Source organism: Papio anubis, chromosome 2, assembly GCF_008728515.1.
Source record: "Papio anubis isolate 15944 chromosome 2, Panubis1.0, whole genome shotgun sequence".
NCBI classification, from domain to species: Eukaryota; Metazoa; Chordata; class Mammalia; order Primates; family Cercopithecidae; genus Papio; species Papio anubis.
In genome coordinates this window covers 45599980-45620692 of record NC_044977.1, presented here as the reverse complement: position 1 = coordinate 45620692, position 20713 = coordinate 45599980, and the positions used below count along the sequence as shown (strand labels likewise).

Genomic DNA, 20713 nt, shown 5'->3' with positions numbered 1-20713 from the left:
TAAGGGATGCAGCAGTGGCCTTGCCTAGCCAGGAGGGTGGCCATTCCTACCTGTGGGAGTGGGGCGGAGAGTTGGAGGGGCCTGGTGTGGTGAGAGGGAGGCATTTTCTGTCTCTGGCATTGGGCCCCTGCAGGTCCTTCAGGGAGGTGGGAGGCAGGTGGGAGTAGGCAGTTCCCATCTCTGTTCATTGCCTCTTGGAGCCACACCGGTGCCGCCTGGGCCCAGGTTCTCTGGGCTGGATGAGGGGCACCGTTCCTACCGCTGAGAGTGCTGCCAACTCGAGAGGCCTCCCTGTGCCCTGTCCCCACTGCATGTCATGGTCGCCCAGGCCGGCTGCTCCTTTGCTAACTCACCACCTGCTCCATTCAGGCCCCTGAGAAGGAAGCACTGAGGATGCAGGAGGTGCCGTGACCCTCCGCTTCTCCCTGCTGTAAGGCACAGCGCAGGGCACACATCCCTGTTCAGTTCTTCCATCAGCTCTTCCTGAATCCATAGATTACATGGGAAAATGTTTTACCAGCAGTTGGGTGGCATAAGCCTACCACCTCATTCCTTGCCTGAAACTGATTGACAAGCAAGGATGACAAGCAGGCAGGCAGACATCTTACTGAACAGGGGCCAGAGATGTATACATTCTATCAAATTTTAAAAATCCAGGATCTAGAACATGGATTTAAAAAAAAAAACAGTGAGTGTGTGGACCTGTGTCTGTGTGTAAACATTGGAAGGATATACACTAGACTTGCACTGATTATTTTGGAATAGTGAAATTGTCAGTGATTTTTAAACCGCATTATATTATTATTTATTTATTTTTAAGACAGAGTCTCACTCTGTCCCCTAGGCTGGAGTGCAGTGGTGTGATCTCGGCTCACTGCAGCTTCCGCCTCCCAGGTTCAAGTGATTCTCCTGCCTCAGCCTCCCAAGTAGCTGGGACTACAGGTGTGCATCACCACACCTGGCTAATTTTTTGTATTTTTTGATAGAGATGGGGTCTCACCACGTTGGCCAAGCTGGTCTCAAACTCCTAGCCTCAAGTGATCCACTGGCCTCGGCCTCCCAAAGTGCTGGGATTACAGGGGTGAGCCACCATGCCCAGCCTCATTATATTATTTTGTATTGTCTAAATTATATTTTTTATTAACACATGTCACTTTTGTAATTAGAAAAAAAATCCCGTTAGTTTCATTTTGGAAAGGAAAGGCGGCTGAGGTGGTTTATTGATTATAGAATAGATGAAGAGATTGTGGGGCAGTCATACAGTTCAGTTTTCTACAGCAGTAAAATAGATTCAGCAGCATGGCTGAATCTCAGAAACCTAATGTCAAGTGAAAGAAACTGGACATGAAAAGAATCTGTGGAGTGTTACTTTGTTGATCTAAGTCGCAAAGTAGGCAAAACTCAGCTGTAACACTTAGGGCTGCACACATTGTAAAACTAAAGGAAAAATAAAACAGACCAAGGAATGGTCATCCCCAGAGTGAGGCTAGTGTCACCTCTGGTAGGGAGGGATGAGTTGTTATCAGAGAGGGGCTCAGAGTGGAGAGGCTGGTCATGCTTTGCTTCTTGAACTTAGTGGGAGTGTAAGGGTTCTTGCTTTAATAATATAAATGATTCATAATTTTTTATTGTGATATAAATTTCATACCATAAAATTCACCCCTTTTAAATGTACAGTTCAGTCAAATAGAAAACTCATATTCACACAAAGACTTGTACATGAATAATAGGAGTATTATTTGTAGTAGCCCCAAAGTGGAAATAACCCAAATGTCTGTCACTCATTAGTGGGTAAGCAAAATAGGATATGTCCATACAATGGAATATTACCCATCTGTAAAAAGGAATGAAGTACTGATTCATGCAACAACATGGATGAACCTTGACAACATTATGTTAGGTGGTATCTTAGTGTGGTTTTGATTTGCATTTTTCTAACAGTGAAGCTGAGCACTTTTAATGTTAAGTGACGCTATCATTTCATGTGCTTATTGGCCGTTGTACATCTTTGGAGAAATGTCTGTTCAATTCCTTTGTCATTTAAATTGGTGTGTCTTTTTATTGTTGAATTGTAAGTATTCTTTATGTATTTGGGATACTAAACCCTCATTAATATAATGGCAAATACTTGCACATTTTGTGGATTGTCTTTACTTTCTTGAGAGTGTTCTTTGAAACGCAACTTTCAAATTTTTATGAAATCCAATTTGTCAATTTTTTCTTTGGTTGCTTGTACTTCAGATATCACATCTAAGAAACTGTTGCCTAATCCAAAGTCCCTGAGATTTACACCTGTATTTAATTCTAAGTGTTTTAGGTAGTTTTAGCTCTTATGCTTAATTCTTTAAGCCATTTTGAGTTAGTTTTTGTATGTGGTTTGAGGTAGGGATTCAAATTCATTCTTTTGCATGTGAATATTCAGTTGTCCAGCACCATTCGTTGAAGAGACTACTCTTTCCCCAGTGAATGGTTTTTATACCTTTGTCAGAAATCCATTGGCCATAGATGCATGAATTTATTTATAGACTCCCAGTTCTGTTCTATTAATCTATATTTCTATTCTTTGCCAATACCAAGTTTTACAATAAGTTTTGAAATTAGGAAGTCTGTGTTCTCCAACTTCATTCTTCTTTTTCAGAATTGTTTAGCATTTTCTGTTCCCTTGCACTTCCATTTGCATTTTAGAATCACCTTGTCATTTTCTCCAAAAAAGAAGAAATAAAAATAAAATAAAAAAAAAAACAGACTACTGGAATTTGAATAGGGATTGTATTAAACCTGGAGATCAATGTTTTGTAGTTTTCAGGGTACAAGTTTTACACTTCTTTTGTTAAATTTGTTCTGAAGCTTTCTTCATTTCTTGCATTTCTATTGCAAATGCAATTGTTTATTTACTTTTAGATTATTCATTATTAGAGTATAAAAATAAAACTGGATGGGTACAGTGGCTCACAGCTCTAATCCCAGCACTTTGGGAGGCTGAGGCAGGAGGATCACTTGAGCCTAGGAATTTGAGACCAGCCTGAGCAGCATAGCAAGACCTCATTTCTTTTTTTTTTTTTTTTTTTTAAAGCTGAGCATGATAGCATATACCTGTAGTCCCAGCTGCTCAGGAGGCTGAGGTGGGAGGATCGTTTGAGCTCAGGAATTTGAGACCAGCCTGGGCAACATAGCAAGACCGTGTCTACAAAAAATTTAAAAAATTAGCCAAGTATGGTGGCACATGCCTGTAGTCCCAGCTACTCAGGAGGCTGAGGTGGGAGGATTACTTGAGCCTAGGAAGTTGAAGGTGCAGTGAGCTATGATTGTGCCACTCCACTCCAGCCTGGGTGACAGAGTGAGAACCTGTCTCAAAACAACAACAAAAACAACCAAACAACCCAAAAACCCAAACAACAAAACAAACAGACTTTCGTGTATTGACCTGTGTCCTCCAGTCCTACACCTTGCTGAACTTGTTTACTGGCTGTAATAGTTTGCGTGTATGTGGATCCCTTACGATTTTTTATGTATAAGATTATGTCATCTGTAAACAGGGGTAGTTTTACTTCTTCTTTTCAAGCTGGATACCTCTTACTTCTTTTTCTTGCTGAACTCTGCTGGCTAGAACCTCAAGTACAGTGTTTAATAGAATTGGCAAAAACAGGGATTCTTGTCTTGTTCCTAATCTTACTGGGAAAGCTTTCAGACTTTCGCTAAGCTTTGGATTTCTCACAGATGCCTTTAATCAGGATGAGGACATTCCCTTCTATTCCTTTTATCATTATCAAATAACTTTCTTTGTCTGTGGTAAGAATTCTCATCTTAATGTCTAGGAATAGAAGGGAATGTCATCCTGACTAAGGGCATCTATGAGAAACCCAAAACTAACTTTTTAAAGTGTTTTTATCATGAAAGAGTGTTGGATGTTGCCAAATGCTTTTTCTGTGTCTGTTTAACTGTTTTCTCCCTATTATTATATTAATTTGGTGTATTACATTGATTTTCATATGTTAAACCAACTTTATATTCCTGAAATAAATCCCACTTGGTTCTATTGTAAGTCTTTGTATGTACTAGTGGCTTGAGTTTATTAGTATTATGCTGAGGATTTTGTGTCTGTATTCGTAACATCCTCCCAAAGTGCTGCAAAGCCTCCCAAAGTGCTGGGATTATAGGCATGAGCCACGGCAACTGGCCAGATAGGTAGTTTTTTGATCCTCTTTCTCCTCTCACCCTCCATTCTCAAGTAGGCCATGGTGTCTCTTGTTCCCTTCTTTATATGCATGTGTACCCAATGTGTGGCTCTCACTTATAAGTGGAACATGTGGTATTTGGTTTCTGTTTCTGCATTAGGTTGCTTAGGATTATGGCCTCCAGTTCCATCCTTGTTGCTGCAGAGGACATGATCTCGTTTTTTCATGGCTGCATAGCATTCCATGGGCATATGTACTACATATTCTTTATTCAGTCTTCTGTTGATAGGCATTAGGCTGATTTTATGTCTCTGCTATTGTGAATAGCGCTGTGATGAACATATCTGTGCACGTGTCTTTTTGGTAGTATGTTTTATATTTCTTTGGGTATACACCCAATAATGGGATTGCTGGGTTGAATGGTACTTCTGTTTTAAGTTCTTTGAGGAATCACCCCCACTGCTTTCCACAATGGCTGAACTAATTTACATTCCCACAAGCAGTGTATAAGCATTCCCGTTTGTCCACAACCTCACCGGCATCTGTTATTTTTTGACTTTTTAATAATAGCCACTCTGACTGGTGGCTTTTCCAATTTGTTGGCTTATAATTAATCATATATTCTCTTATAGTTATGTTTAGTTTTGGTCATGATGTTTCCTCTTTCATTCTTAATTTAACTATTTGAGCCTTCTCTCTTTTTTTCTTCATCAGTCTCTCTAAAGGATTGTCACTTTTGTCGATCTCTTCAAGGACCCAACTTTTGGTTTTGCGGGGTTTTTTTGGTTTTGTTTTACAATTCTCTTTCATTTATTACCAATTTAATCTGTATAATTCCTGCCTTCTCCTTTTTTTGGGTTTAGTTTGCTCCTCTTTTTCATCTGAAGGTGGAAGATTGATTTATTAATTTGTTCTTTTTAAAGAAATGGATATTTATAGCTATAAACTTCCCTCTAAGCACTGCATTAACACATGCCATAATTTTTTGGTATGTTGTATTTTCATTTTCATTCATCTCAAAGAAATCTCTAATTTCTTTTGTGATTTTTGTCTTTGACTCATTAGTTATTTAAGAGTATGGGCTGGGCTTGGTGGCTCATGCCTATAATCCTAGCACTTTGGGAGGCCGAGGTGAGCAGATCACTTGAGATCAGGAGTTCGAGACCAGCTTGAGCAACACAGTGATACCCCATCTCTACAAAAATTTTAAAAATTAGCTGGTTGTGGTGGCGCACACCTCTAGTCCCAGCTACTTGGAGGGCTGAGATGGGAGGACTGCATGAGCCCCAGAGGTCTAAGCTGCAATGAGCTGTGATCACACCACTGCACTCCAGCCTGGGTGCCAGAAAGAGACCCTGTCTCCGAAAAAAAAAAAAAAAAAAAAGGGGGAATATGTTGTTTAATTTCCGCATGTTTATGAATTTCCCAGATTTCCTTCTGTTATTGATTTCTAATTTTATTTTGTTGTGGTTGGAAAACATATTTTGTATGATTTCAGTCTTAAATTATTGAAGTTATTGTTCCTAAGATAGATCAAGCCTGCAAAATGTTCCATGTGCACTTGATAAGATTAAGTATTCTGCTATTGTTGCACGGAGTGTTTTGTATAGATGTGTTTGTTTGGTCTTACTGGTCTATAATGTTGTTGAAGTCCTCTTTTGTTGATACTCTGTCAAATTGCTTTATCAATTATTGGAAGTGAGGTATGTCCAACTATTATTATTGAATTGTCTTTTTCTTCCTTCAATTCTGCCACTTTTACTTTGTGTATTTTGGGGCTTTGTTGTTAGGCACATGTGTGTTTGTAATTGTTATAGCTTCTTGATAGATTGACCCTTTTATCATTATCAAATATCCTTCTTTGTGTGTAGTAAGAATTATTGTCTTTATGTCTATTTTGCCTGGTACTATTAATAGTATTAAAGCCACTCCAGTTATCTTTTGATTACTGTTTGCATGGTATATTTATTTAAATCCTTTTACTTCCAACCTATCCATATATACTTAATGTAATAATTGATAAGATGGGATTTGTGTCTGCCATTTTGCCATTTGTTTTCTATATGTCTAATGTCTTTTTTCCCTGTTTCCCCATTACTACATTGTTTTGTATGAAGTAGATCTTCCCTAGTGTATCACTTTTATTCACTTGTTACTTCTTTTACATTTTTTTTTCTTAGTGGTTGCCCTGAGGGTTACAATCAGCACCTTGGTTTATAATAATCTTGTTTGGATCAACAACAACTTAATTCCAACTTGATATACATAGTTGTCTTTAAATTGGATAAGAGTAAAAAGAGTTACTAACAAAAATGTGTTTATACTTTAAAAAAAATCTGTCTAGGTGGTTACCTTTACCGATGTTCTTCCTTTCTCTGTGTGGATTCAAGCCTAGGTCTTGGATTCCAGCCTTAGTCTAGGATGGTAATTTGGCCTGAAAGACTCCCTTTAGTGTTTCCTTTAGGGCAGGTATGCTGGGGACGAATGCTCTGTGTCTGTTTATCCGAAAATCTCTTAATTTATTCTTTACTTTGAAAAGATAATTTTGCTAGTTAAGAATTCTTAGGTGACAGCTTTTGTTCTTTGAGCACTTTAATGCGATCCTGTTGCTTTCTGGCTTCTATTTCTGATCAAAAATGAGCTGTTAATCTTATAGAGTAGTGGTCCCCAACCTTTTTGCCACCAGAGACTGGTTTTGTGGAGGACAATTTTTCGATGGACTGGGGCGGAGGGGAGGCGCTGGTTTGGGGATCAAACTGTTCCACCTCTTCATCAGGCATTAGATCCTCATAAGGAGCACACAACCTACATCCCCTGCTTGCGCAGTTCACAATACAGTTTGAGCTCCTATGAGGATCTGATGCTGCCGCTGATCTGACAGGAGAGAGAAGCTGATCAGGCAGTGCTGCTTGCCAGGAGCCGCTCACCTTCTGCTGTGTGGCCCAGTTCCCAACAGGGGTTGGGGACCCCTGCTCTAGAGGATCCCTTGTACATGATGAGTTGCTGCTCTCTTCCTGTTTCTAAGATTCTTGGCAGGTCTTGGTGTGCTCTCTCAGAGTTTATTCTACTTGGAATTTGTGGAGCTCTTTGGATGTGGAAATTAATGTTTTATGAAGTCAGGAAAGTTTTCGCCCTTTGTTTTTTAAATATTCTTTCTGCCTTCCCCCTTTTTAACATTTATATTGTTATGCTTGATATTATTCCATAGTTCTCGGAGGTCCTGTTTCTTCTTCTTTATTCCTTTTCATTTTCGTTCTTCATACCGAATAATCTCTCTTGTTTCAGTTCAGCGATTCTTTATATTCCCCCTGCTCAGATCAGCCGTTAGCTCTTCTTGGGAATTTTACATTCCAGCTCTCGTACCTTAAAACTAGTGCATTTCTATTTGGTTATTTTTAAAAATAATTTTTATCTCTGTATTGGCATTCTGTATTTGAGTAGATACCATTCTGAAGCTTTCCTTTGCTTCTTCCAGTATGGTTTCTTAAGTTCTTGGAACATATTTAAAACAGCCAATTCAAAGTTTTGGCCTCCTTCAGGGACAGTTACTATTAATTTTTTTTAATGGGCCATACTTTGTTGTTTCTTGGCATGTCTCATTTTTGTTGTTGAAAGCTAGACCTTTAGCAGTATATAACATGACAGGTGTGGAAATGAGATTCCCCACTCCCCTGGATTTGCTGTTGCTGCTTGTTGTTTGTTGTTTGTATAGTGATTTTTCTGGACCAATCCTGTAAACATCCTCCATTCTCTGTTGTGTGTGGCCATGGAAATCTCTGCTCAGTGCCAGCTGATGACCAGTTACAGATTTCCTTGAACTCCACGCCTGGAACTCTGTGCCAGGAATGAGTGTGCCTCCCAGTCTTTACTCAGGGGCTCTGTGTGCACACTGGGCACATCCAGTCTGGTGCTCGCCAGAGCCTCTGCAGCCTTTACCTGCTGCTTGTGCGGAGTGTCCAGGAGGTGCAAACTTGGGGCCTTCCTAGGAATTTCCTGAGTGTGTTCCTAGCCACCAGTGTGGCACTATGTATTGGTGGCCTGCTGTCAGGTTGGTGTGAAAGTAATTGCAGTTTTTGCCATCAGAAGTAATAACAAAAATTGCAATTACTTTTGTACCAACCTAATAGATTCCCAGAGTGTGCAGGAATTTTTCAAAACCCCTGTTGACATCCCCTTCCTCAGCTTTTCCTTTAAATGTTTTCATTATTCTGTTGTTCACCCCAGCTAGTAGCCACTGTGCCTGTAATTGTTTTCTACTAACTTCTCCCAGGGTAAAAGGTTTTGCATCAGGTGAACTCCAAGTGGGGTTAAATACAGACAGCCCTCTAAGTGGGGTCTTCCAGGGATCTCCAGATCGGTCAAAAAATAATTTTTTGGGCATGGGGACTTGAAAGAACTCCAGCCTTGTCATACCCTCCAGGCTGCTGGCTCTCACTGCAATTGTGGGCTGTCCATTTTCAAGGCTAGGGCAGAGCTGGGGAGGGTAGTGGGACTAGGCAAGTTAGAATGTCACTAGCAGCTTGAATGTTACAAAGTGATCTTCCTTGCTGAGAGTCAGCAATTTTTCTTGGATAGGTACTCCTGGATGCCTTGAGCCTTTGGTATCAGTAAGAGTTCTGAAAAAAATGATTTTGACAGTTTTTGCTGTTTTATAAAATTGCTTTTATGGAAGAGAGAATTTTCAGAGGCCCTTTTTTGCTGACTTCAGCCCATATATGTTTGTGCTCTTCTGTATGTTTTGTGCTCACACATGTGCATATTAAACAATAAACTATTGTAAATTGGGGTGCAGGAGTCTGGTGGAGCAGGTGCTGAGTGAGGGCTGCGGGTTGGATGGGACCATACCGGCCTGGGGCTGGACAGGTGCCTGAGGCTCCTTGGGTGTTAGCGCCATGGGAGTCAGGAACTCAGCCCTACAACTTTGTGTCTTCCACTGTAGGGCTGCCAGGCACCCAGCTGTGCCCAGATGGATGGGACAGAGACCCGGCAGCGGAGGCTGGACAGTTGTGGCAAGCCAGGGGAGCTGGGGCTTCCTCACTCCCTCAGTGCAGGAGGACTCCCTGGAGCCTCAGAAGATGGAGCTCTCAGGGCCCCTGAGAGCCAAAGTGTGACCCCCAAGCCACTGGAGACTGAGCCTAGCAGGGAGACCGCCTGGTCCATAGGCCTTCAGGTGACCGTGCCCTTCATGTTTGCGGGCCTGGGGCTGTCCTGGGCCGGCATGCTTCTGGACTATTTCCAGGTAAGAGGGAACTAAATGGGGACGGGGAGGGGGACACTGCCAAACATCACCTATAGAGTAGGCAGCTGCACGTCAGGTCGAGCTTAAAGGTTGTTGGGCAATCCTCTCAAAAAGCCATTTTTTCCCCCTGTGTATTGGGCAAGATTCTTTTAGTCTCTGGTGACAGAGAGTAAATTTAACCCAAGTTAATCTTCAATAGACAATTTATTAGCCCATGTGATTGATGTAGAACAAAACGTACTTAATCATTTCCCTTCTGATGTACTTTGAAGTTTAACACAGTTGACTGATTGTGTCAGTCAACAACTGCTGCCATAACAAAGTCCCACACACTGGGGGGCTTCAACAACAGACATTTATTTTTGCACAGTTCTAGAGGCTGGAAGTCCAAGATCAAGGCGTTGGCAGCACTGGTTTCTCCTGCGGCCTCTCTCTTTGGCTTGCAGATGGCTGCCTTCTCTCCGTGTCTTCACGTGATCTTTCCTCTGTGCATGCCTCTGTCCTAATCGCTTAAGAGGACACCCGTCAGATTGGGTTAGGGCCCCCCGTAATGACCTCATTTTAATTTAATTACCTCTTAAAGGCTGTGTTTCTAATTACAGTCTCATTCTGAGGTACTGGGTGCTAGGACTTCAACATACGAATTTTTGCAGGGACATAATTTAGCCTATAACCACTTTAAAAAATGCTGCAGTGAATCATCTTGACATAAATCATTTTATACATCTCTGAATAAATTGGTAGGATAACTTGTTGCGAGTAGAATTACTGGGCAAAGAGCATGTGCGTTTGTGGCTTTAATGGAGATCACCAAATCATTTGTTTAGTGGTGCAGGGTTCCAACCCACAGACCCTGACCCAGCGACAGATGAGACACGTACATTAACCAGATATTTTGCCTGTCAGTTCAGCTAAGGGGCTCTGCTCTGAGTCTGCAGCATGGCCCCATAAGCCAGTGGAAGTTCGTATTTATTTACTACAGATTAAATGACAAAGGCTTTGAGTCAGCACACCTGTGGGTAATTAATCTGGTCGCCCTCCACCAGAGAGAGCAGTCCTACTGATGATCAAAGGTTTGTCTTAGAACCACATGAGTAAACAAGCTATTTAGATAAACTCCCCCACATTCCCTTGTTATTTGCTCTTCTGCTATCAACTCAAAGAGGATTAGGCTGCCTTCAGCCAAATCTTTTACTGAAGCTATGCAACACCCCGGCCTTCCAAGAAAGTTTGTGACTATTTCCTATAACTATCTTTATAATTTTTCCCACCACCCTGACTGAATTCCCACATTGTGGTAGAATGTCGTACTTCCTCCACACCAAGGGAAATGCTTGTTCCCAACACTCACCAACACAGGTTTTTTTCAACCTTTTTGATCTTTAGTAATCTGATAGCTGGAAATTGCATTTCATTGTATTTAATTTCTCTCGATGCCTAACAAGTTATCCCAAAACTCACGCATTATATTAAGCATGTGTGTATCCCAATAATACACACATGCTTCATATAATAGCATGTATTATCTCATGTTTACTGTGGGTAAAGAATCCAGGTGGAGTTTAGCTGGCTTTTCTGCTTCATGGTCTCTTCTGAGGCTGGGGCACCAGCCCAGCTCACTTAGAGGGTGACATTCCTGGCAGATACTGGACTGCGAGCCTCAGTTCCTCACTGCTGTTGCCCAGAGGCCCTCTCAGGTCCTCTCCATGTGGACGTCTCTAGCATGGTGCCCACCTCATCAGGGTACAGTCCAAGACGGAAAAAGAGTCTGCTGGCGAGACAGACATCACTGTCCTCTGTAACCTACTCATAGAAGCGGCATGGCCTTGCTTCTGTTGGTGAGAATCAGGTCACCAGGTTCAGCTACATTCCAGGGGAAGCAGTTGGCTAAGAGCATCAGTACCAGGAGGTGGTCGGGGGCCTTCCTCAAGGGCTGCTGCCTGCTGTGGTCATTATAGTATGATCTGTGCTTCTTATTACAAGTGAGAGAGGTTGAGGATCTTGGTATTTCTATTTATATTCTTTGCTCATATTTCTATTGAGTATTTTCCTGGTCTCTTATTGACACCTAGGGGCTTTGTATATATTAAGGAAATTGGTTGTTTCGTTGTGATGTGAATTATAAATGTTTCCTATGTTTTCCCCATTTATCTTTTGACTTTGCTTTTGGTGGCTTTTTGCTGAGCATTCATTTTTTAAAATGCAGTCTCAGTCATCTTTCTTCTAAGGCTCTGAGCCTATGCCCTCCTTAGAAACAGAAGCTGCTTTTTATACAGGTGCCCATCTGCCCGTGTGTGTGCACAGGGCAGCACATATTAGAGACTAGGTATGCATTCCCGTGAAGAAGAAAAACTCTCTGCTACAAGTCTGCTTTCTTTCCATTGGAAATATGAGAGGTTCAAAGTGGATGTACACAGCTGTCAGGCTGGTCTGCATTGGTTTGTTGGCTGGTTAGTGTTCAGTTCGGTGCAAACATTTCAAAATTGGAAGCTTTTCATTACAGTGCTTATATTCAGTTCCTCTATAAATCAGACGATTTGGCAACATGTGGTTTATGTGTCAGTTTTCTATTGCCGTGTTCCAAATTACCACAAATTTAGCAGCTTAAAACTGCGTGCATTGATTAGCTCATAGTTCTGTAAGGCAAAGTGCAGGCATGGTGTGGCTGGGATCTCTGCTCAGGGTCTCAACAGCTGAAATCCACATGTTGGCCAGGATGCGTTCTCTTCATGAGGCTCTGGGGAAACATGTACTTCTAAGTGTATTCCTGTCTTCAGAACTCACCTCCTGGTGCTGTGTTCCTCCCTGAGGTTGAAGGACTGCGGTTCCATTTCCTTGCTGGCTGTCAGCCAAGGGCTGCACTTCACTTCTCCAGGCCACTCCTGTGTCTTGCCATGTGGCCCTGCCATCTTCAAAGGCAGCAGTGGAGACACCTCCCTTGGATGAAATCTCTCTCTGACTTCAGGAAGCGCCTGCTCCCTTTAAAGGGTTTACCTGATGAGGCCAAGCTCATCCAAGTTAGTCTTTCTGAAATTCCACCAGGACTCCTCACTGGAATGCGTGGAGCAGGCAGGAGTGCCAGCAGTCTCCAGAAATTGATCCAGTCCTGGGCTCCATGGGTGGGCTGGGATGAGCATTGTGTGCATGTGCTGGGAAGAACGGGGGTCTCCAGGCAGGCTGTGGCCTTACAGAGACATGGAGCAGTCTAGAAAGGCCAGGAGGGCAAGAGGGCTGGCTGGAGGGGCATTCCGTGTGGGCAGAGAGAGAAGACTGGGAGTGCAGGAGGAGGTGAGCGCAGCCTGTTTTGGTTGCCTCCTCTTTACTCTGCTGGTGAGGATGCAGGGGTCCTGCCCTAGGGTTATGGGGATGGTGGACACTCAACACCTGACTCTGAACAGGTGGGGACCACGGCGATTTGTCAGTCCTCATACCGATCACACAGGCAGGAGGACGTCGCGCACCTTGTAGGGCCACTCGGGAGCAGAGTGAGCCAGCAGGGGATGTGGGGGGCAAGATTTGTCATAACAAGAGAGTGGGAAACCCGCCCTCCATTCCTGACTATTTGCGTAATTCCACAGGGTGGCAGAAACTGACGCAGGCTCCTCAGGGATGTGGAGGGACAGTTCCTGCCCTGAGATAAGGAGGCTCTTGGGCTGGGAACCTTGTCCATAGGAGCAGAATCAGGAGGGGAACGCGCCACTGACAGCATCTTTGCTTTCTCCAGGTGTCGAGGCAGCACTTTGGAGTTTTAGGCCTTACCCCACCATTGACCCCTTGATGCCTTGATGCCAGCTTAAGCCTTGATGGTGACTGACACTTCCAGGGAATAGAAGAGCCTCTCCAGGAAGCAGCGTAGACCCTTGGCCAGGAGAGAGAGTGCCATGTGGTGCCCTTGAAAAGTGAAAAGTGTCTACTTTGTGTCCAGGAAGGGATTTGGTGGCCTGGGTATGGGGAGTGTGTGTCCCCGGGGCAGGGAGGGGGGATTGGATCCAGCTTAATCAGTGCCTGTGACAGTGGTGACACCCAGTGGAGGTCCCTTTGCCACCTGTCACTTCATCAGAGTTCTTTGAGGGCCCCATGTGCCTCCTGCTAACCCTGGCTGCCTGTGGCCCACCCGGGAAGTAGGGGCTCCACTGGGTGCTTCCTGCAGAGTTGGTGCTCTGTATTTCAAGAAGGAAATGAGGGCCTTGGCCACCGTCGCCATGCCTGAACCTTAGAGAGGATCAGGAGTGACTGTCTGAGGCCTTGTGTGTGGCTGTAGTGTATGTGTAGGCATTTGTTACCCTGTTCTATATTGTGTGTGTCACTGAGGCAGGAAATTCCCAGAGCTCTGTACCCCCAAGTGGGCAGCTTCGAGGCCCTGGGCCAAGAGCCTGTGCACAGGGGCAGAGGGAGTGCCAGCAGGCCAGGGTGCCCATGCTGTTGATTGCCTGATGCTTGGCCACTGTGCTGACCCTTGGAGGTTTGCTCCTTCTCAGGGACTTCCTGGTTAAGATGGGAAGCAGCAGCCTTCCCCTGAGCTCCCTCACATATATTACATGGCAGCACCCTCCGTGAAGCCTATAGCTCCCACCATGAATGGCCAGCCCATCTCAAGGGCCTTGGGTAGTCAAGGGGCCCAGGGAGGGGTGACTCCTCTGGCACCATGGCATCTGGCAAAGGACTGAGGACAGGGGAGACCACCCCTCCTGCAGGTGGCATATGCCAGAGGGCCCAGGTTTGGCTCCATTCTATTTTTAAGGAGACCTCAGTAGCTGTACTGAGCTTGGGGGTGCCACATGTGAAGGCATAATGGGTAGTGGGAATGGAGTCACAGGCACAGCGTCCGTGAGAACCTGTGCTTCCAGGAGAGCCCAGCATGTGTCCAGCAGCTGCTCCTCTGATGGTGCACAGTGCAGGGTGGAGGAGAGCATCTCCCTGGATCCACAGCCCCTAGACAACTTATGGCCATCAGCCTGTAGACTCCAGGGCTTGAGGGGAGGTTGCTAATGCCCCTCTCTTCCATGAAGGCGTTTCTGGGGGCACTAATAGGAGTGACTGCTGATTTTAACTTGGGCAGATCCTAGAACCTTTTGTTGGAGTGGCCTGTTTGAGTTGGCTTGCTTTGCAGATGACAGCATAAATGGGCATAAGTAAAATTTGTAGATGAGAAATATGTTGCTTCCAGAACCCAAAAGGAAAGTGGCAAAGGGACCTCCACTGGGTGTCATCACTGTCACAGGCACCCAAAGGTCCGGAACGCAAAAGGAACTAAGAGATGTTGGAGACTTGTATTAATGTTGTGGATACTGAGAGGGTTAATAGCTCTTTTGTTGCAGTGTTGGGGATGGAATGGCTCTCAGTTTACCAAATAATTTTCAGGCGTTTAACCAAGATGCCAGGCCTCACACCACATGTGGGGTGATGGCCCCCGCTCTCGTTGTGAGTGCCTTTGTGAGTTACTTGTATGCCCTTAATTAGTGAGTCAAAGGAGCCTGGAGGAAGGCATCGTCAGTGTAATGTAACTGTGTTCCTGAGAAAGGCAGATGCAGGGGAGACCTTGGCCACATGACTGTGTGTGATGGCAGAGCTGTGGAGGTCCCCATGGGGAGCCTGGAAAAGATATCTAGTGTCCCTATAGAGGGGAAGGCCAAGTGTGTCTGAGAGGCTGGTGAAATAGACACTGAACAGAATGTATTAACCAAGTCTATAGCAGCAAAGTACCAGTTGATTTGGATGGAGTCAGTGATTTCTATAACATTCGGTGTTGGATGTGGGGTCTGAATGGACAGGGTCACGGCGTTAAGGTGGTGGTAATCCACCAGGAGGCACCCTTTCATTTTCTCCAGGTTTAGGAATGAGCCAAATTGCCCCGTGTAAAGGAGAAGCAGGGGGATTGACGTACCCTGTTTAAGTCTTGCATAATAAGTTTCCCTCCTTGAAGGTCCTGTTGTAATTTGCATTGGGTGGTATTAACTGTTTTAATGGGGAGCAGGGGAGGGTGTGTGGGGTCTCATCTTGTCAAGCCAATTTGTAAGTCAGACCAGGTGGCAGGAGTGCCAGGGAGCACCCGCCAGACTCACACCAGCCTGTAGTCAGTTAATGGTAGTTCTCGTCATGGGGGCAAAAACAGCCCTTTAGGGTGGGAGGAGATGACAGAGCCCAAGAGATAGCAACTGGCAGTTGCATCCCAGCTGACTGTTAGGGCTTGTTAGCAAGCAAAGAGCAGGCAGGGAGAGCTGGCCAGGTGTCCTCAGTCACAGTGGGCCCATCTGTTCGTGAGCCAGTTATGGTCACCTCCTCTTCACCTCGTTGGTGAGGGAGGGGGGGTCTCACCCTTGGGTTAAGGGTATGGTGGACCCTTGACACCTAGCCCTGGGCAAGTGAGGACCACAGCAGTTCGTTCATTCATTCATTCATTCATTCACTCATTCAGGCAGCATATACTGTGTACCTGTGCCAGGCAGACAGCCCTGCCCTCATGCCGCTCACACAGCAGGCGCTGGGGTCAACGTTGATAGCAGTGAGGGCTGTGTGCCCCAGCAAATGGTGGGAGCGGCCCTGTGGAGGGAGGCCAAGAAGATCCCCTTTCCCCAGGAGGAGGTGTTGCAGGGGAGGCAAGAGAGGCTGCTTGGAGACAGTGCGTGAGCAGGCCAGCCTGGCAGGGGGTGGACAAGTCTTTCATCTTCACCCGTGGGTGGTTTCTGCCAGTCGAGATCAGAAGCAGAAAATAAAGAAGAACCTTAAGAGTTATTTAAAATTTAATTGACCTGATCTGTGAGATCTGAACAAGATGGGGGAAGAATTCATGCCTGTAAGAATGACCGTCTGGCTGAGAACCTGCCGAGGGTCAGGGTGACCCTGAGAAATGAATTGGATGCTGTGTTGGAAACTGCTCCTGGTAAACAAGCAGTTCCTGCTGCAGTGTCAGAAATGTACTCCAGAGCCCCTGCCCATGCTGTGTGGACCCTCCCCTAAAAACACACCCCAGTAAGAACAAGGCGGTGGGCAGAGATTTTTCTGCTGTGCTACTGAGCTATTTTTAAAAACCACACTCTTTATTTTCTGAATTATAACTCAGTGAGCTGTGCTGACATGTTTTGTTCTCAGGTTTTCACAGGAAAGTAGTTTTTCTTATATAATTACATTATTTGCTTTTGATGACAGTTTTTCTTGATTTATAAAAGGAAATAATCACAATTGTCAGAATAGACAGAAAATTATAAAATAAAGATTACTTATGAACCCACCACCCAAAGGCAACTACTGTTAGCATTTTGGTATATATCCTTCTGAATGTTTCACAGTGCATGCACGTGTGTGTGTGTGTGTGTGTATCTTTCTCACTCAATTTTTTTTTTTTTTTTTTGAGACAGTTTCGCTCTTGTTTTTCAGGCTGGAGTGCAATGGCATGATCTCAACTTACCGCAACCTCTGCCTCCTGGGTTCAAGCAATTCTGGTGCCTCAGCCTCCCGAGTTGCTGGGATTACAGGTGTGCACCACCATGCCCAGCTAATTTTTGTATTACTAGTAAAGATGAGGTTTCTCCATGTTGGTCAAGCTGGTCTCGAACTCCTGACCTCAGGTGATCTGCCCGCCTCGGCCTCCCAAAGTGCTGGGATTACAGGCGTGAGCCACTGCACCTGGTCTCTCGCTCAATTTTTAAACAGATTTGAGAAACATTTTTGTAATGTTTTGTAACTTACTTGATCAGACAACTCTTTCTGTATGAGAGTATGCAAATAGTTGTTTATTTCTACGTCTCCTGTGCTGATGAGGATGGTTCCAGGATTCACTGTGTATGATTATAAGTTGTGCGATGATGTTCGACCATGTCCAAAACTATGACGACACTGAGAGGTACTGACACCTGAAGGAAGTGATCACCTGTCTGGGGTCTTCTCAGCTGTGTGCCTTGGGAATGTGCATCCCACAACAGACCTTGAGCAGCCAGAGAAACTAGGCCAGCCTAGAGGACTCTGTCTTTAACCAGGTGATGCCTTTAAACCAGTAACCTTCTGCAACACTTCTCTCAGAATCAGGCCATTTCTCTCTGCCTCCTGCCGGTTCAATCTCCTGTTTGAATAAGCTGATCCTAACCATGGATGACGGACAGCGATGGGGTTGGCAGGCAGGAGTGGCAGCCCAGAAGCTGAGGGTCTTGGCCTGCCTTTGACACTAACTTGCTGTGTGATCTTGGGAAAACTGTTCATTTTCTTTGTTTGCAAAACAGAATGCTGTACTTCCTGTGAACATCCCAGGGCTGTTGTGAAAATGATAGAATGTGAGAGAGCTCTGAGAATTACAGACTGCTGCACAAGGGAACAAACGGGCATTCCTTCATTCATTTATAGTGACTGAGTGCATGTGGCCAAGTCTGCTCTGTGCCCTCATTATGCCCTGGGTTTCCTTCAGAGCATTTGTCACAGATCATCATTTCTTTCTCTTTTTTTTTTTTTTTTTTTTTGACTATCTGATAACCTGTGTTTGTTCTGCTCACAGTGTACCCTGGCATTTAGGGTGGAGGCTGGCAAATACTAGTCCGTAAGTACTGATCTGTGGAGTGGAGCCATGGAGAATCCCCAAGATTGCAGCAGTGAGAAGGGCTCTGTTCTCAGGAAGGGTGTGTGCCAGGGAGGGAGAGCAGATACACCTGCATTTCATGCTTCTGTTATGCAAAAGTGGGACCTGTCTTCAGAGAGGTTCAGAGAGTACATTGGGAATTCTGGGGAAATAGCTGTTAGGCTCTGGCTGAGAGGAGGTGCCTCAGCTGGCCACAAGGCCTAGCAATGTTTGGCCTGGGTGATGTGTCGGCCCGCAGCAGAGGGGAGGAGCATGGGCATGGCCCCCATGAGGGTCGTGAGAAGTTCCCTCTGCCGCTGCAGCACATGACCGTGTACTAGAAAGAAGGAGGATCACGTGGTTGTGTCTTTCCAGATTGCAAGGGGTCCAGATGCCCCTTTCTCAGGCAGTGTGTTGACTGCCATGGAGGATGTGCAAGCAAGCGCCATCCTCGTAGTGCCCCTGTGGGTTGTGCCTGTGAAGAGCACACACACTGGTTTTGCGGGGAGGCAGGTTAGAGGGACAAAGGGCCGTGGCGAAGGCAGCGTCTGTGGGCGGGAGTGGGGGACAGCTGTGGGAGAGGTACGGGCACATGCAGAGTGAATGTGGGACTGAGGTGGTCGGGGCTCAGAGTGAGGCTTGCATTTCTGGCAGAACCTTTCCTTGAGGCAGGCCACTTGGGAGAGGCAGGCTTGGAAGTGGCAGTCCTGAGAGACTGGCAGAGTGAGACACGTGCTCATCCCTACCAGGGCTTAGGTATATGGTCTGAAAGCTCGGAGGAGAGGTCTGGGCTGTGAGAAGTTTGGGAGTTGCTACATCTGAAATAGCGAGATCACGGGAAGAGATTCCCCACATGCAGTTAACTATGGCTACATAACAAAGGACACCAAAGCTTAGCAGTTTGTTTAAAGCCAATTATTGTTTGATGCGGAATCCACAGGTTGGGCAGGGCCTGGTGAGAAGAACCTCCTGCTCTGCCCTGTGGCTGTTGGGCCAGCCCAAGATGGTGCACTCGTGTGCAAGGCTGGGCTGTGGGCAAGACCCTGGCTTATGACCTCTACCTGTGACCATGTGGTCTTCCTCACAGGAGAGTAACTGGGAGCATGAGCAGCCCAAGAGATAGGACATAGAAGTTGTCAGTTTCTTAAGATCCACGCCCAGAAACTGCCACAGCGTCTCTTCCACTTTGTTCTCTCGGTTAAGCTGTGGGGACAAAGGGGAGAGGGGGGCAGAAACTCTAGCTCTCAGTGGGAATTGTGCTGGAGTTTAGGGCCCATTATGCATTGGTCCTACAAGGGGCTTGAAAATATCTGTTGAATGAATGAGTAAATGAAGGGTGTGCGCAAAGACGCAGTGCAAGGAATATTGGGGGCACGAGGGGAACAGGCGCTGGAGAAATTCATCTGGAGTTCGGTTGCAGGGAGGCCAGTAGGATCCACACTGGGGAGGGCAGTGGACTCCAGGCTGGGGTCCGCACGTGAGTCCGGGACAGGCTGTCTGACGGGAGAACCAGATAAGGTGCCCACTAGGGTGACAGTTTAGGGATGGGAGTAGAAGTGAGGCCTAGACCTGACCGCAGCCCTGGGTTCAGCCGATGTGAGTCTGACCGCCAGCTTCGGGCTTCTGCCTGCCCCAGCCTGCCCTCAGGCCTGAACATTCTGTTCCTGGTGCCTGTGGAATGCACAGAGGACACACCCAACAATAGAACCCCAGGAGTCAGAGGTGGCTTCCCAGCCCCTTCTCCTTCTCTGTGTGAGGTGGGGTCAGCAGGGCCAGTCTCACCTTTGTAGCTGAAGAAAGTGAGGTCACTTTGGAAGCATTTTTATGAGTCTTCCAGGCCATGGAGGGAGAACAGGACTGCGTTTTTTTCTGTGAACACAGCTTCCTGTAGCCATGAACCCCCTGGCTGGACACAACTCGAGATGACCCAGGGCGTGGCTTTCTGCTCGGAGATCCACAGACTGTTGGCCTTGAGGAATAAAACTTGAGGTCTGTAGAGCTGGCCCGAGGAGGCAGTCCCTCCGTGCTGATATCTCCCCAGGCCTCCTCTGCCAGGAGGGGAACAGCCCAGGACACTTGTACAGGGCGAGGTGGCAGCAGACCTCTGTGTGGGCACTCACCAAGGCCAGGCCCCACGTACGCTCCAGCTCTGTCCAGCCCAAGCCAGTATGGACCGGCCTGCTGGGCTGCTGATTGCTGTCAAGGGCGGTGCGAAAGGACCATGAGCCTCCATGGCAGGCCAGCAGAGGGAGGTCCCGGCGGACACACAGCCACTGTCTGAGGAGAGCCTGACCTTCAGAGAGGGACAGCAGGGCCTGGCAGAGTCTCCGTAATGAGGCCCTGAGTCACACTGGCCTTTGTTCCTCACTCATCTGTGCTGGCCCTCGGCCAAGGAGCTGTTGGGGAGCTTTCTGCAGGCGCACGGCACCTGGTGACTGGGAAGCTTCTGTTTGTGTGAACTTCTTGGGAACAGCATCCTGGTGTGGGCCAGGAGGAGAGGACTGGAGCACCCCCGGCTCCGACTTCGTGCTCCTGGGATCGTGTTGCATTGCCTGGCCATGGTGGTCACCCAGCTGAATCTGGAGTTTTGCTTTCGGGGCAAGAAGCTGCGAGGCTTCAGCTGTGAGCTCACCCGGTCCCCACATGGGGTCTTGCCTGAGTCTTTCTTCACCATCATGTGCCAGGTCGTGGTGCCCATTCTGCTGTCCGGCTTGTGCATGATGGCGGCCGGCCTGGTGATGAACACCGTTCAAGTGC

General features: G+C 46.2%; 1 protein-coding gene across 4 annotated transcripts in view; it reads left to right on the top strand.

Annotated features, from left to right (window-relative positions):
• Window positions 1-20713, top strand: part of SLC41A3 (solute carrier family 41 member 3) — a 74328-nt gene that overhangs the window by 6131 nt on the left and 47484 nt on the right. For 3 of the 4 annotated variants that reach the window (XM_031663054.1, XM_031663055.1, XM_031663056.1), the window contains exon 2: window positions 9115-9414. In XM_031663054.1, the coding sequence (XP_031518914.1) occupies window positions 9142-9414 (273 nt within the window). In that variant the 5' untranslated portion in view covers window positions 9115-9141. Of the gene's footprint in view, window positions 1-9114; window positions 9415-18555; window positions 20710-20713 lie in introns of those variants that run through there. The other variant, XM_031663057.1, reaches the window with a different exon arrangement.